At 36.6% G+C, this 16,294-nt stretch overlaps 3 protein-coding genes across 6 annotated transcripts in view; 1 reads left to right on the top strand and 2 right to left on the bottom strand.

The window, feature by feature from the left end:
* Positions 2,281-2,763, bottom strand: LOC109846218. The gene has a single exon (XM_020415442.1). It carries the CDS (start codon positions 2,761-2,763, stop codon positions 2,281-2,283), a length of 483 nt encoding a protein of 160 aa, XP_020271031.1.
* On the top strand, positions 4,577-6,981 carry LOC109844511 (peroxidase 17-like). The gene is made up of 3 exons (XM_020413567.1): positions 4,577-5,079; positions 5,514-5,705; positions 6,251-6,981. Exons 1-3 carry the CDS (start codon positions 4,759-4,761, stop codon positions 6,812-6,814), a joined length of 1,077 nt encoding a protein of 358 aa, XP_020269156.1. The 5' UTR covers positions 4,577-4,758; the 3' UTR covers positions 6,815-6,981.
* LOC109844512 (pentatricopeptide repeat-containing protein At5g18390, mitochondrial-like) overlaps positions 7,261-16,294 on the bottom strand; it is a 10,158-nt gene continuing 1,124 nt past the window's right edge. The window contains exon 2 of one of the 4 annotated variants that reach the window (XM_020413571.1): positions 7,261-7,353. The gene's annotated coding sequence lies outside the window, so the exon portion shown is untranslated. The other 3 variants (XM_020413569.1, XM_020413568.1, XM_020413570.1) reach the window with 3 other exon arrangements.

The raw sequence follows: 16,294 nt of genomic DNA, 5'->3' as shown, positions 1-16,294 counted from the left end.
GGTCGACCGATCGTTTCTATCGGTCGACCGATCGTTTCTGTCGGTCGACCAAAATTTCCGCCGATCGACCGCCGCTCTGCCGATTCGACCGTTGGCTTTCCAACGGCTATTTTTCTGAGCGATTTTCTGGGGCTATTTTTGTCATTTGGTTTGGGGGTTTTTGGCTGAGGTTCTTGGAGGCTATAAATACCCCCTTACCTCAGTTTTTACAGATAAGCTAAGAAGTGTTTTAAACAAAGTTTTTAAACAAGGGTTTAGGGTTTTACTGTTTGTTTAAAGATTGGGTTTCTGTTTACAAAGGAGGAAGTTTTCACTGCAGATTGAGGGATTCATTCTCAATCCTCTTCATCCTCTTCTTTGTGTTTATAGAGAAGTTTTCTAACTCTTTTCTCTAGCAATTTTGTTATTAATTTTTATATTCTTACCTTTGTTAGTTTGCTATTTGAGTTAGATTTTATTTTACTCATTGTTACACACACCCACATTGAGCTTATTGTATCTTTCATACATAGTATAGTTGGGTGGTGAGAGATTATAACTTTGAGTTGTGCTTAATTGAGTTCTCCCCTGTATTAGAGAACAAATCATTTGTTGTTATATTGTGAGTGTTGTAGAGTTTTCGGTTAGCTAGAAAACCGTATTGTGAGGGTGGAGTGTAGCCACATTGTGAGAGTGTGAGTGGAGATCTCCTTGAGGTGAGGAGCGGAGACGTAGGTCGTGGGGACCAAACTCCGTGAGAGAAATTGTAAGGTGTAAACGTTATTCGGGTGAACGTAGAAAACCCGGTTGTGATAGTGGAATTCTCCCCGGGAGTGGGGAGCGGAGACGTAGGACGGAAGGTCCGAACTCCGTGATCATATCGTGTGTTTGAGTTTGTCATTGGCGTTCTTTTACATTCATGCTTATTGTTTATATCGCCTTTGTCATTTGCTCTTAGTTCATATTATCCACTATCTTGTTTATCTTGTTTATGTTTATATCACCCTTAGTTTCATATCCTTGTATATAACTCATAGTATATCTTATTACTAGGATATATCCCTTGTTCATATTGCTTATCCTAGCTCACATATATTATTGTATTTCATACTTGCTAGGATAACTTATTAATTAATTTTAATTGGCATTTAAATCGGATTAGATTAGCATAAGACCCTAATCACCCCCCCCCCCCCCTCAGTAACAACATACTCAGATTCAGTAGTAGATAAAACAACAATGAGTTGTAATTGGGATTTTCAACTTATGCAAGAGCCACACAAAGTAAACACGTAGGAAGTGGTAGATTTTCTATTATCCCTATCATTTGCATAATTGGAATCTACATAGCCAACTAGTTTAACATCTTCAGAGCACTTAGAGAAGGTTAATTCTACATCCACAGAGGATTTTAAATATCTTAAAAGTCATTTCAATGCATTCCAATGAGGCATACCAGGATTTGACATATATCTACTCAAGCAACTAACCGCATATACAATGTCAGGCCTAGTACTAACCATGAGATACATGACCGATCCTATAGCATTCGAATATGATACATTTTTCATATCATTTATTTTAGTTTCAGTCTTGGAGGATTGATCCTTACTTAACACAAAATGGGAAGCAAGAGGTACATTCACAGATTTGGCATCAGACATAGCGAATTTACTCAAAAATATTTCAACATATGAACTTTGGTTTAAAACTAGAGTAGATTTGTTTTTGCCCCTAATAATATCCATGCCTAGAATTCTTTTTGCATCGCCTAAGTCTTTCATGTCACAATTTTCACAAAGACATTTTTGAACATGCTCAATATACTTCAAAGAAGGACTAACAATCAACATGTCATCCACATAAATTAAAAGAAATATAGGCACAGAGTCTATATTCTTATAATACAAGCAATGATCAGCAGAACTTCTTTTAAACTTTAAAGATTGCATGCATTTATCAAATCTAATATTCCATTGCCTAAGTGATTGTTTTAAACCATACAAAGCTTTTTTAAACAAACACACATGATCAGGCAATTTAGGATCAACAAAGCCCTCAGGTTGGTGCATATAAATATTTTTATCAATATCACCATGCAAGAAAGCAGTAGTTACATCCATTTGTTTTAATTCCCAATTAAAATGAGCAACTAAAGCAAGCATAATTCTAATAGTAGTGAATTTGACAACATGAGTAAAAAAATTCAGCATAATCAATTCTCTCCTTTTGAGTAAATCCCTTAACTACTAACCTAGCCTTAAACGTAACACTTTCAGATTCTTGTTTTACCTTAAACAATCACTTACAGTCCACTACAGAACAACTAGCAGGTTTAGGAACAAGTTTCCATATTTGATTAATTCTTAGGGATTTCATCTCACTCTTCATAGCACTAATCCATTCTTCAGAATATTTTGACCTTAATGCTTCTCTATAAGTCTTAGGTTCATTGCACTCAAGGGATTCAAACACATTAAAGGCAAACTCAGACATATTACAATCAATCAAATTGCAATCTCTATATCTTTCAGGTTTCCTAATGGTTCTTTTATTTCTATCCCTAGTGAGTTGATAATCATTCAAATCATGCATGTTATCTATTTCCTGCATATCATGCTCCACCTCATTAGGAATAATCTCAGCTTGATTTTTAATAATTATATCATTCAATTTCTCTTCAGGAGGTGATTCGGATTGATTAATATTAGGCATTTGCTCCACCTCATTTGGAGCATCATTTTCAGGAATAGGAACATGTAAAGGGTAAACAAGGAAATTCATTTTCATTAAATACAACATCTCTACTTATCACTATATTAAACCACGGTTCACTCTTATTCCAAAGCCTATAACCTTTTACCCCTTCAGGGTATCCTAAGAAAACATATTTCTTAGATCTATGTTCTAACTTATCAATCCTTTGATGTACATAGCCAGCACATCCGAAAATTCTCAAATTATTTAAATCATAAGGTTTGCCCGTGAACACAAATTCAGGGCATTTCCCTTCTAAGAGAACAGAATGAGACATGTTAATTAAATAGGTATCAGTACAAACAGCTTCTCCCAATAACTTCTTGGAGAGCCCAGATGTGGCTAACATAACCGTCACCCTCTTTAAGAGAGTTCTATTCATCTTTTCAGTAACGAACAGATCTATGCCTTTTAATACCCCAAGTAGCACACAAATCATTCAATTGTTTGTTACAAAACTCAAGACCATTGTTTGTCCTAAGAGTTTTAATTTTCTTTCCCGTTTGGTTTTCAATCATAATTTTTTAGTTTTTAAATTTAGTAAAAACTTTAGATTTTTGTTTCATGAGTAAAACCCAAACTTTCCTAGAATAATCATCAATTATGAAAAAAAATATTAGTTCCCTCCATGCGTAGGCACACTAGAGGGACCCCACACATCAGCATGTAAATATTCAAGTACATCAATGCACTTAGACTGATTAGGAAAAGAAGAAATAGGAAAACTAACCCTATGTTGTTTTCCTAGCACATAAGATTTACAGAAAGTGATGGGGGATATTTTATCACTACCAAAGTGACCTCCTTTATTCAAAACTTCTAATCCTTTATTACTCATGTGACCTAATCTATTATGCCATAAAACAGATTTATCACCTATCACAGAGTTAACAGAATCAAGACAGGTTCAGCATGAGAAACATACAAGTTATTTTGTTTTTCAGCAGTAAAAATAACAAGCGACTCTTTAAGAATTTTCATAACCCCTTTACCCATTTTTTTCACCATCATTTTCTAGAGATGCACAAGAAATCAAGTTATAACGTAAATCAGGAACATACCTAACATCCTTACCATCATTTTCTAGAGATGCACAAGAAATCAAGTTATAACGTAAATCAGGAACATACCTAACATCCTTCAAAGTAAACACAGAACCAGAAGAAAACCTAAGGCATACATCACCAGTTCCTAAAACATTGTATTTCTTTTCATTTGCCATTGACACAAAGAAACATTGTATTTCTTTTCATTTGCCATTGACACAAAGCCATTCTCTATTTTCTTGTAGTTTGAAAACAATTTTTTAAAAGGAGTCATATGAAAAGTACAACCAGAGTCTACTAACCAAACTGATTTACAGAAAGAATCAGATAACACAGAGTTCAAATATGCATAATCACAAAGATTATTAATCATGAAAATTTTACCCATTTTGCCCTCACAGACAGTCATATTAGCATGATCATTTTGCTGATTTTTCTTAGGCTTAGGACAATATTTAATAAAGTGTCCAGTTTCATGACAATTATAGCATTTTTTAACTTTAAACCTGGACTTAGATCTACCCATTCCATTTTTAAATTTTTTCTTACTTGATTCTTCATTACTAGCATTCTTTTGGTTATTAGACCTATTCTGAGGCATACCCCTCACATGCATAATCTCACCAGAATTTTTATTTCCCCCAGAATGTTTTAAATCTACTCTATTTTTGTGGTTGGTTTTTTTTTCCGGGTTGTTGAGATGTTCTACCAGTAAAAATAAAACTATAGGGAGTTTATCTGCAGGTGGGCAACTAGTACATGGGGTCTATCTGCAATTAAGCGTTCTTCGTATTAAACGATACTCTCCAAAACAATTTGGACTCATTTGGCGGCCCTGCATCTATTCATATGTTTGTTATTTCCACTACACCCCAAGAACAATTCAACTTATTTAATCAGCTCGCGCAAAAGCAAAATTTTCTTACTCAATCACTCTGTCACCATCTTATCCTTTGTACCTCTAAAGTAGTTCTAGATGCAGCACACACATCCTTCTACCCTTTTTAAACCCCAAACTTCGTACTCTATAGCACTACTCTGTTCATCCTCTCATATTCTCAAGCTCATCATCATTCATGGCTCACTTGTTTTCCTTTCTCATACTCTCCTTCTCTTCTTCCTCTCAGTTCTCTCACACTCCATAATTACCAATCCTCAACTGAGGGTTGGCTATTACTCTGATAAGTGTCCGAGGGTCGAATCAATCGTCAGAGAGCTCATGCGCCGAGCAATGGCTCGAGATCCTAGAAGTGTTGCGTCAGTCTTGAGGTTTCAATTTCACGATTGCTTTGTGAATGTAAGCTGTTATGTGTGTAGGAAAAAACAAGTATATGATGTGGCCCATTTACTAAGAGATGTGTGGGCCTCATCGCCTCTATATTGTAGTAGTATCAATTTGCTAAATAAGCTGCTACCCCATAACTGTCAAACTCTTAGATTGTGTTCGACAACCACTCAGAATCGGGTCTTGATCTTGTTTCAATTTTAGGAAAGATCATTTCCGGTAAAATCTTGATAAGTCTTGGCGTTGTTCCTTCCATCAAAAATACTAAAACCAGTTCGAAGTTGGACCCCATCTTCTCTCGTTTATTTCTAACTTTGTTAGAATAAAACCAGACCGGAATCGATCTTGGCCTAGTTTTGAGTGGTCACCAAACATAGCCTTTTTGACAGGAGTCGTATTCTACTTTATTTATTGAATACTCTTAAGTGTTTCTAGTTCTTTATTAGGGATGTGATGCTTCCATACTACTAGATGATACATCCACAATGCTTGGAGAGAAGCTGGCCTTGTCCACCATCAATTCTCTCAAATCCTTCGACGTGATCGATGATATTAAGGAGGCCTTGGAGAAGGAGTGCCCTGGTGTTGTTTCTCGCGCGGATATTATCATCATGGCTGCAAGAGATGCTGTTGGCTTGGTAAATGTTAAATATATGCTCTTCTTTTTGTGGATTAGAATTTGGGTCATAGTCAAATTTTATCTTACTGCGTTTATAATTACTAGATTTGGAGCTTTTGGTTGTTGTACAGTTTAGGTGTTGGAAAAGGTTTTTTAGTAGTATGAGAATTGCGAGCTGAAAGTGCAGAAGTTATTTTCTTTGTTCAAAACAAACTATTTATTGAGAGCACAAAAGTGAAGATGATGGCATAATAGGATTTATTAGTAAACATAATTACAGTCATTTATTAAAAGTGGCTTTTTATATATTTTTCTTTCATATGAATTGAGCAATTTTTTTACAAGTAAAAAATTGCATTAAAATGATGCGACTTTTTTTGCATTTTATTCTCAAAATTACTTGCATTCATCAAACAAACACCTACGTGGCCTGTTAAAAGTGAGTCATTTTCTCTCTTTCAATTTTCAATTGCATGCAAACAGAGACCCGCTAAATCATTGACAATACGTCTACCACATTCATATATTGACGATACTTTTTCGACAATCGAAATTGCACTGCAGAGTGGGGGACCAAAATGGGAAGTAAAACTGGGGCGAGAGGATAGTCTGACCGCGAGCCAAGCAGACTCTGACAACATAATGCCAAGCCCACGAGCCGACGCATCCACCCTCATCCCTCTCTTCCGACGGTTCAACCTCTCCGTCACCGACCTGGTCGCTCTCTCTGGGTCCCACTCCATCGGTCACGCCCGCTGCTTCTCCATCGCCTTCCGCCTCTACAATCAACTTGATTCACACATGGACCCGAGTTTTCGAGCCAAACTGGATCACATTTGCCCCAAAGATTGCGATGGAAATGTAACTGCAGGTTTTGACCAGACTCCACTCCGGTTCGATAACCGGTATTTTAAAGATTTGGTTTTTTCGAGGGGGGTTCTTAACTCGGACCAGACCATGTTCTCTGGTAGTTATCGGACGAAGAAGTTGGTGAGATGGTTCAGTCGTGATGAGAAGGCGTTCTTTGATGCGTTTGTTGAAGGAATGGTTAAGTTAGGGGATTTGAGTTCGGGAAGAAGAGGGGAAGTTAGGAGGAATTGTAGGGTTGTGAGTGGAGGATCTGCATAGTATCCACTGAATTGTCTAGTTTTACTTGTATTTGTAGTCCAACATTAAACTCAGTCTGATGAGTTACATGAGATGTAAATTAGGGGTATTTTTTCTATGGGGAAGAAGAACAACTGTAATAGATAGATATCATGCAATGAGAACGGAACGAAAAGCTTGCACGGTAAGCATCTTTCTCTACGAAAAGCTTCAAAGTTTTGTTTCATCAAATTTTGCATGATACAAATCATCATACGTTTGTTAATAAATTCCTATCGGATTCTTCTGAATATGGATAAGCGAGGCAGCGAAATAGCGAAACTCCAGCTTCTCATTAATAGCAAAACTCAGTTTCTCGTTAAGACTATTCACGTACTGTTGAATCAATGACGGTTTACATTGAACTTCAGCAAAATTAGTTAGTTCCATAGAAAACAATTTCAGCCACCACAAGCTCGACGGACTCTTTGTTTCATCAACGCAAAGTTTCAGTAACCATCAGAAAAATCCAGAGTTTTCTTTGACCGAAAACTCAAGGTGAGTCGTCAGTGTACAAGTTCCTAGCACAGAAGATACAAGCCAATTAACATTTATGAGCTTGGAACCAAAGACGCCTACCCTCCATAAACATGCATAAACTACCAGGGGCGAGTCAATCAAATCCAGTGGTAATATCGCATGAGCCAATTTTCCCACTGAGACATGCTCAAGTTGCGCTGCCACTAGAGTCAACTTCAAGAAAAGGATTAAAGCAGCAACAGGATCGGATTGTAACAAGTTCTCGGTACAAAGTTAAATGCACAATATGCAAATAAAAGTCATCTGCTGCTCAACTTGATTTCTTCTGCAATTTCTCAGATCTAAAAAAAGCACACAATCCAGAGGTGAAACAAGATTGTAAGGGTTAATTGTAGAAACACCCCCTGTGCTATCGCCCAATTGCGGATAGACCTCCTTGTAGTTCTATTGTTGTAGATAGAACCCTGAGTGAATTATGTTTTTATTCTATTACCCTCAGGAGTTCTATTGGTCAAAAATAGAAAAAAAAAAAAGAAAAACTCTCTCTTTCTTAAGGGTAAAATCACAGCGCCTTCAGCTTGGTGGCAAGAAGCTTCTGGTACTCAATAGCTTCAGATTTTGCCTTTGTGACTCTCTTCCTATTGTGAGCAGTTCTGGCACGCTTGACGCTTCCTTTGCAGTGTCAAGCAAGGAACAAGCCTCTGAGCCATAGGAGTCTTGCTGCACTAACAAGGTAATATGAAAGTATGAGACAGTTTATTGTTTGCGATAAGGGGCTTTTGTTTGTGAACCCAGAGCTTTACACTGATTTATGCTTAAACCAACAAACTCTCAAATTAATGCGTAGACCCAACTACTCAATATTGATTTACTTTTAAACCCAAAATACAATATATCCACATGCATACATTGTATTTTACCGAAAAAAAGAACTTAAAACCCTAAATTACTCCTCTTTCTCTCATCCATCCTTGGATCCCAACACAAAACTACTCCAGCAGTCCCCCAATCGCATCCGACCACCCCCGTCACGCTGACCGCTGCTCCCTCTCCACCAGCCCCAACCCTCAGCTCCCGCATAACCGTATCGAGCGTGACACCCAATCACGAGAAGGTTGTTCGGGGGGGGGGGGGGGTTCATCAGGCACGTCCCCATCAGCGTGGATTCTTGTACATCTCTTGTCGGGCCTCACAGCGACGATGGATCTGCAATCTACAGGCGCATGGATTCCAACACGAACGAGGTAGTCGCTGGCAACTGCCGGCGTGGGTGAATGATGCCCAGGAGATGCTGTAAGCAAAGGTCATCCATTGCTTGATTTGGATTTTATCTGCTTTGGGTTTGAGGATCTGGCTGGAGAAGAGAAGAAGAAGAGTGGTTTGGAATTTAAGTTTTCTTTAGTAGGATACAGCGTATGCATGTGGATGTATTGTATTTTGGATTCAAAGATAAGTCAGTCTTGAGTAGTTGAGTCTAAGCATCAATTTGAAAGTCTGTGGGTTTAAAGACATGTCATTCAATTCTTCAAGCCAATGAAATGATTCATGCCTGTTCTAAAAGGAAGAGGGAAGTAGCTCTGTTCAAGATTGATTTTGCTAAAGCTTTTGATTCTATAGATTGGTTCTTTCTATTTGATCTGCTAAAAGCTAGGGGATTTGGTATCAGATGGTGTTCTTGGATTTGCCATATTGTCTCCTCATCAAATTGTGCTATCCTGGTTAATGGTGTGCCTACTAAATTCTTCTCTTGCAAACGAGGTCTTAAGCAAGGAGATCCTCTATCTCCTTTGCTTTTTAACATTGCGGTTGATGTTTTAAGCAGAATGATCATGAACAATGTTGATGATGGTATATTATCATCTCTTGGACTCAAAAATCCTCTCAATCTAGTTAGAATTCTCCAATTTGCGGATGATACTCTCCTCTTTGTGAAAAGCTCTGCACGTGATATTTCCATTCTTAAAACCATTCTGTACTTCTTTGAAGAAATATCAGGTTTAAGCATCAATTATTCAAAATCATCTCTGATATACTTTGGCTCAATTCACAACAAAGCTCACTCTCTAGCTTCTTACCTTGACTGCAAAGTTGATCATTTACCTATTAAGTACCTGGGCTTACCTATCAAATATGGGAAATTAACCAAGTCAGACTGGCAACCTCTTATTGACACGCTTCATAGAAAATTGTCAACTTGGAAGAAAAATTCACTCTCTTATGGCGGCAGACTGGTTCTTTTGAACTCAGTTCTTACATCTATCCCTCTTTATTATATGTCCTTTTATAAGTTACCAAAATGGCTTATTAAGAAAATTGACAAAATCAGAAGGAGCCTTTTATGGTCAGGCAAGGCAGATGCGACCTCCTTCAAATGTTTAGTTAAATGGAAGAAGGTTTGCTTAAGTAAAAAAGAGGGAGGTCTGGGTGTGAAGGATATTTCCCTGTTTAATTCTTCACTTTTATCTAAATGGTTATGGAAGTGTCTAGATTCTAATTCCTCCTCAGGCAAGTTTCTTCATAATCTCTATGTTCAAGATCATATATCTCTACGTTCCAGCGTATCTCATTCATCCTTTTGGAAAGCTGTTTTATCTCATAAAGATTCTTTTTTGCATAACATAAGATGGCATTTAGGAACTGAAGAAAGAATAAGATTCTGGGAAGATAAGTGGCCTGATTCCAACAGTCTTACAAATCTATTTCCACAGTCATACAAGTTGGCTCTTTCTTCTAATGCTTCCGTCAAAAGTCAAGGTTTTTTCAACCATCAAATCTGGAATTGGCATTTATTGATGAGAAGAAGTATCCTCCCTTGTGAGAAATCTGAGAAAACCGATCTTTTGAATCTTATTAAAGATTCACATCCTTCAAATAACTTTGATCATGCAGAATGGTCTCTAACTACAAATAAACAGTTCTCTGTCAACTCTCTTTATAATTTTCTTAATGAGAGAGGTATCCCCAGTCCTATCTACAAAGTTATCCGGAATCCCCTTGTTCTATCAAAAGTTCGTATTTTCCTTTGGTTACTTTCTAAGAACAAACTGCACACAAAGGAGGTTCTTCTTTCCAAAGGATGGCAAGGTGACACTACATGTTCCTTTTGCGAATTAGAACTGGAATCTATAGAGCACTTGTTCTTCTCATGTCCAGTTACAAAAGTAGTATGGCAGCATTTCATAAACTACAATCTTCCTTTCACTTGGCCGGCAAAGTGGGCTGACCTATTGCTTACCTTAGAATCAGTTCTTGGGTGGAAAGGTCATATGTGGCGCAGTATATTTGCATCTGTTTGCTGGAGTCTATGGAGATCAAGAAATAATTCTATTTTTGATCAAAAATAGTTTTCTATCAAGTCCATTATTAACTATGCAATATCGTCATTACATGATTGGACAGGTTATGGAAATGGAGCAGCAACATGCAAGGTTAAAGCAAAGTTGGAAGAAAAGCCGATTCAAATGAGCACATAGATGGGATTGTGAATGTCTCTTTTGGTTTTTAACAGTATATAAATCACTTTTGTAATCTTAGTTTTTGTTTTTTATTGGGCTATAGAAAGTTTAGTTTCTTATTACTATATATATGGCTGGCTTTGGTTCTCTCTTATATCCATGTCAACGGTGAATGACAGCAAGACCCTCTCTTCACCTTCATGGATGTTTGATAGAAGAAAGTCATATATCACTAGTATTAAGAAACTATCTTTTCTATCTTCCAATACTTGGATACAGTTCGTATCCTTTTTTTGTATCTATACTTTTGTTTTCTATCTTCCAATACTTGGATACAGTTCGTATCCTTTTTTTGTATCTATACTTTTGATTAATACAAATGACAGGGTATATCCCTTGTTTTCTCTCAAAAAAAACTTTTTTTGTATCTATACTTTTGATTAATACAAATGACAGGGTATATCCCTTGTTTTCTCTCAAAAAAAAAGACATGTCAGGGTAAAGCTCTGCGTTCATAAACATCCAATGAGAAATGTTGGAACAATTCTTATATGGCCCGCACGACTCCTAGTTAATACTAGAAGTCCTAGTTTTGTTTAAGTTTGGCTTGCAGCCTGGAAAACTATATCATTCTATAACCTTTTCTGAAGTTGATTAATTGAAATTTTGAAGATTTTGCATGTGAAGTACCAAATATCAGTATGCCAAATATCAGTACCAGGAAGTGGCACATTTGGCAGTATGCTAGCACGTCTTTTGTTCCAGGTAGAAAAAAATTTTCATCGGTTAACACTCAGAAGCACGTTTTAGGAGGGTGCAGAAAATTTTCGACATGTTTGGGGCTGGTTGGTGGATAGCAGCTCCTAATAGCGGTGTTTTGCCACACCCAAATACCCACAGTGGAAAACGTCATGAACCGTTGCACCCAGGCGGAGCATCTATGGATTCCTTTGTTTCGTACTGCAGCTTGGTGCAACTGCAGCCAAATGTTCTTTCATAGCAGTTGTCAACCCACTACACTCTTTGGTCTACATCACATTGTTAATTATTGAAAAATATCTTTATTATCCATCTTATTATTGTTATATGTAATGTTGATTTTGTAATAGGAAACTGTACTATTAATCTTTCTTTACGATTAGTGTGTATTTCAATTTGGTGATGAATCCATCCCTTAAATATAATGAGAAACTGGTGTTTTACTTAGAGTCGCCACGTGGCAGTTAGAGAGACACCGAAAGACGCCACTTGGAATTAGTTGAAAGTTAGAGATAATTACTCTACTCTTCAATTAGTTTGAGATTCTCATTGATTTAGGATATTTTAGGAAATGATAGGTAGTTTGACCATCAAGATTTCATCAGTGTTGAGTTTGAAATTCTAATTGACATCAAGATTTATTAAGGCATTTGCTAGGAGACAAGGGTTTAAACATCGGATATCGCGAAAAAATTGAATGGCCAAAATCCACATCGAATTGCAGATATCAAGGAAATATCAGGGATATATAGTAAATACCAGAGTGACATATATGATGATATGGATATATAGTATAACGTTAAAAAATATAATCTAAGCATATTTAATGAATTTAATGAAATCTAAGTAAACAAAAATGTAAATAATATATGTTTAGGATCATTAACCAATAGTAGAAACTCTAAGGAAAAAAAATATGCTAGAATCCTACTAAAATCTTTCATAGGGCTAGAGTCCGTACTACAAAACATGTACTACAAAACATTAAAGAAATTTTGCATAACTATAATGTTTTACGACCAGCCATATAATAGGATATATCGGCCAACATATCAACTGGTATATCAACCATGTTAGGGATATATCGCCCACAAATTGCCAAAAAGAAGTAAATGATATTGAAACCACATCGTTTTGTGGCAATCCATATGAAATGATACATTGGCCGATATATCAGATATATCGGGGATATTTGAAACAATGCTCAGAGATGGTATATTTTTACAGCGACTACATTTTTAGACCTTTCAGTTTTCTTGGGGTTTTTGAAAATTCAACAAAAAATATCACCTCCAAACTCTGAAGAACTAAAACGCTTACCAAATGGGACATGCCTTTATATATATATATATATATATATATATAGTTAATTTCAACAAAATACAATTAGTTACATGGCCATTACAATGCAAGGTGTTGCAAATAGCAATGGTTGTGGTTGTTGTGCTTTCTAATAAAATTTTGAGCTTGCTCAATATGCCCCGCATCCTACAGTGTATAGACATGATGTCTCCTCTTCATCCTCTTACTGTCTTGCATGCAGTTTCCCTAGTAAAGTCTATATGAAACCCTACTTATGTCCACCCCTCTTGTTGCCCTTCAGCCTTTCTCCATCTAGATCATAGTTGCCTCCTTTATCATCATCCAAACCATGGTTAAATCCCTCTACTGCAGTTATCATACCTTTCCAGCCCCATTAAACTCTCAAATTTTCTAGTTTCCTTTTTAGATGTTTATAACTATTCCGTATAAGTAGTTCTGCACACATGCACTTGTACATTGTTCTAGTCGAATACAACACTTGACTTGTATAAGTGTCCAAGTCAGATGTCTATGAGATGGGTGTTATACCTTACTCTCTAAGAAGGTATCACGTGCACATACAGATGCACATGCACCAAATGCATATTGGCGTTGATGTAGGACCTTTTGCTTGAGATCCTTTATACCTAGATGAACGCATAAACTTCATGCTAGAATAAGATTGCACCATGTTGTTCATGATAAAACTGTAATAAACATGAATTGTCCAAATCTTGATGGATATCCATGTGTACATGAATACACACAAGTAAACAGATACACATGAGTGCATACACGCATATGTTGGTCATTTTCCACTAACTTCATGCAGAGATTACCCACATGGGATGATTCGCACAGCTAATCTTGTTTAACACACTCAAATTAATTTTAAAATATTATAAATCAAGCGGTTTTAAAGCTTCAGGTGCCTTTATAAGCTTGTTCAAAATAAAACATTGTTCCAGCTGTAAAAAGAAGTGGTTGATGCATAAGAATTATGAAATTTCTTAGATATCATTATTAAACTATCCAATGCTTCATATATCACTATTTACTTACCCATCTCATGACATTAATAAAGTTTGTAAAAGTGTAGGCAGATCTTAATGTTTGCTGGGGCAATGCAATATTGCAATACTTGCTAACCTTTTTCTTTTTTCTATTTCTCCTTTATAGATATATCGACATTCTTTCCAAGCTAGCTGCTCCACGATTTAATGGTATTATATTTTCCACTATCTACTACATGAGAAGTATCTGAGACGAAGGAAAAGTGGGTCCAAGAATTGCGTTACGAGCATCCAACATAATAAAAATAGTGCCATGTTAATATTTTTATTCACAAAAATCAAGAACTTATGATCACTTATTGTCTAGGCACGTGCCATGCGTTCATATTTATGTAGATATGCACATCTGGAGATTAATCAAGTATCACACTTTAGCAACATGGTAATGATGCCATTGTCAGCCCTAAGGGATTGTGCCAATGTAGGTGAGCCATATGCCTACATAAGTTGGTTATAATAATAACTTATAAGGACGACGACTTTGCTTAATTTCCTTTGCACGTGACCATTATAATGAAAGCACTTTGTAGGAAAGTCTAAAGTAGTATTGGCTGATACCTAAATATTAGCCATACATTTTAATCATGCCAATCCAAGATTCCAATCTGGCGAAACCAGGGGAAACATTAGATATTGACTAATAACGATTACTAAAAGGGCAAGTCCAGAATTTGAAGTACATGTTGTGTTGGAGAAAATTAAAAACTCATTGAAAAATACCTTGTCATCAAACTGACTTTACAATTGCAGCGATTCAATCTCAAATTGTAAAAACTGCTAAAAACTCTTGATGCAATTCTTTAGTATGGAGAACCTGAACCGCGACCAACACCAAGATTCAACACCTTGTTTTGCAGCTTTATTTTCATCCAAGGCTCTCAAGACAAGTGTTGTACTTGCATAAAGTCCATAATAGAGTCCCACATTGTCTTCTCTAGGTTGTCGTTCTTTGCTATTGTATTACTACATCTAGTTCAAACATAAGCTATTATCTCATCTATCGTGAAGTTATATCCTCCACATGAGTTACTTGGTAAGATTTATTTACTTATTGAGTTTGTAGCTCATTCCACTATCTCTCACGTTCTTTAAAGTACAGCAGCTCTAAGCAGCAAACAAAGAAACATAAATGGGTGTATTTGTGAAAAGTCAAGGACAGTTACGATCGAGGAGCTGAAAGAAAACACTTTGAAAAGACTTGAAGATGGGCATTGGAGCCAAACAAGGTGCTATAATAAGACTTAGAAAGCCATAATAGAAGGTGTTGCTAGAACGAGGAGCATAACGATAAGAATGGATCAATTCAAGTACAAATAAACAAAGTTGTTGCAAATTCAACAGACAATACTTTTCATACAGTGTAACGGAGAAAAACATTGACTACTCATTTCTCCATTGCCAAAAACTTAAGATAAAGGTTTTATTACTACCTTGCTGCACATCAAAGTTCAAAGGTGGGTGGGTAGACTCTTAATAGAGTTTCAAATTTATTTGATAAAGCAGTTCTTCACGGCCAATTGTCTGTAAAGTTCAGCAGCATCCGGATTCAAACTGATCATATGCCATATATACCAAATTCGCGATTCATAGAACATGTTTAGAACTAGAAGTGGTTTGTGTGTCATATCTCATATCATAGATATCAGGAACGTGGGGCACTATAGCATACCACGACCAAGGTTTTAAATGTCGGATGTCGGGTTCATGTCGGATGGCTGAAATCCATGTCGGATAGCGGAAATCGGGGATATATCGGGGGACATTGACTAAATATCGGATTGCCATATCGAGTAGTATGCATATGTATAATATCATGTCCTGAATGTAATCTAAGCATTCATAAATTTAATATAAGCATACTTTATAAATTCTATAGACTAAACATATAAAAAGGTAAATAATATATGGATTTGGGTTCATAAATTCTTTCTATCGGGTTCATAAGAAAGGATTTGGGTTCATAAATTCTTTCTATCGGGTTCATAAGAAACCCTTAAACATGAGAACGGGTCAAACGTATTTGGGTATTTATCACTAAACCCAAACCGGATAATAAAAAACAGAACTTAAAAAAATACTATATCGGCCGATTTTTCAAAGCTAAAAAATAGGCCGATATGCCCGATATGACCCTGATATTTCCGATTTTGCCCTGAAAACCGACATACGAGTTGAAAACGTCCATGTCGTGTCAGTCAAGCCCTCAAACCGATATATCGACCGACATGTCGGACATGTCGGCCGACATTTAAAACCTTGACCACGACCAGGTTTAATCGTCCCGGAATGTAGTACACTAGTGAATTGGGTCGCGTACCTAGTGGCCTGATTTAGAATTCAAATTAATTAATATCTTTTATTTTGTGTGTGTGTGTTGGGGGGGGGGGGGGGGG

The sequence above is a fragment of the Asparagus officinalis genome, chromosome 6 (genome assembly GCF_001876935.1).
Source record: "Asparagus officinalis chromosome 6, Aspof.V1, whole genome shotgun sequence".
Lineage (NCBI taxonomy): Eukaryota > Viridiplantae > Streptophyta > Magnoliopsida > Asparagales > Asparagaceae > Asparagus > Asparagus officinalis.
Note: the sequence above shows the minus strand (reverse complement) of the source record. Positions and strands in the feature narration are given on the sequence as shown.

What these genes read in the sequence shown, in the direction of transcription:
- LOC109846218 (XM_020415442.1), bottom strand. Translation starts at nt 2,763, where the DNA reads ATGAATTTCCTTGTTTACCCTTTACATGTTCCTATTCCTGAAAATGAT.
- LOC109844511 (XM_020413567.1), top strand. Translation starts at nt 4,759, where the DNA reads ATGCAGCACACACATCCTTCTACCCTTTTTAAACCCCAAACTTCGTAC. An exon ending in TTCACGATTGCTTTGTGAAT is followed by an intron (nt 5,080 to 5,513) that starts GTAAGCTGTTAT and finishes GTTCTTTATTAG; the next exon opens with GGATGTGATGCTTCCATACT. An exon ending in CAAGAGATGCTGTTGGCTTG is followed by an intron (nt 5,706 to 6,250) that starts GTAAATGTTAAA and finishes ATTGCACTGCAG; the next exon opens with AGTGGGGGACCAAAATGGGA.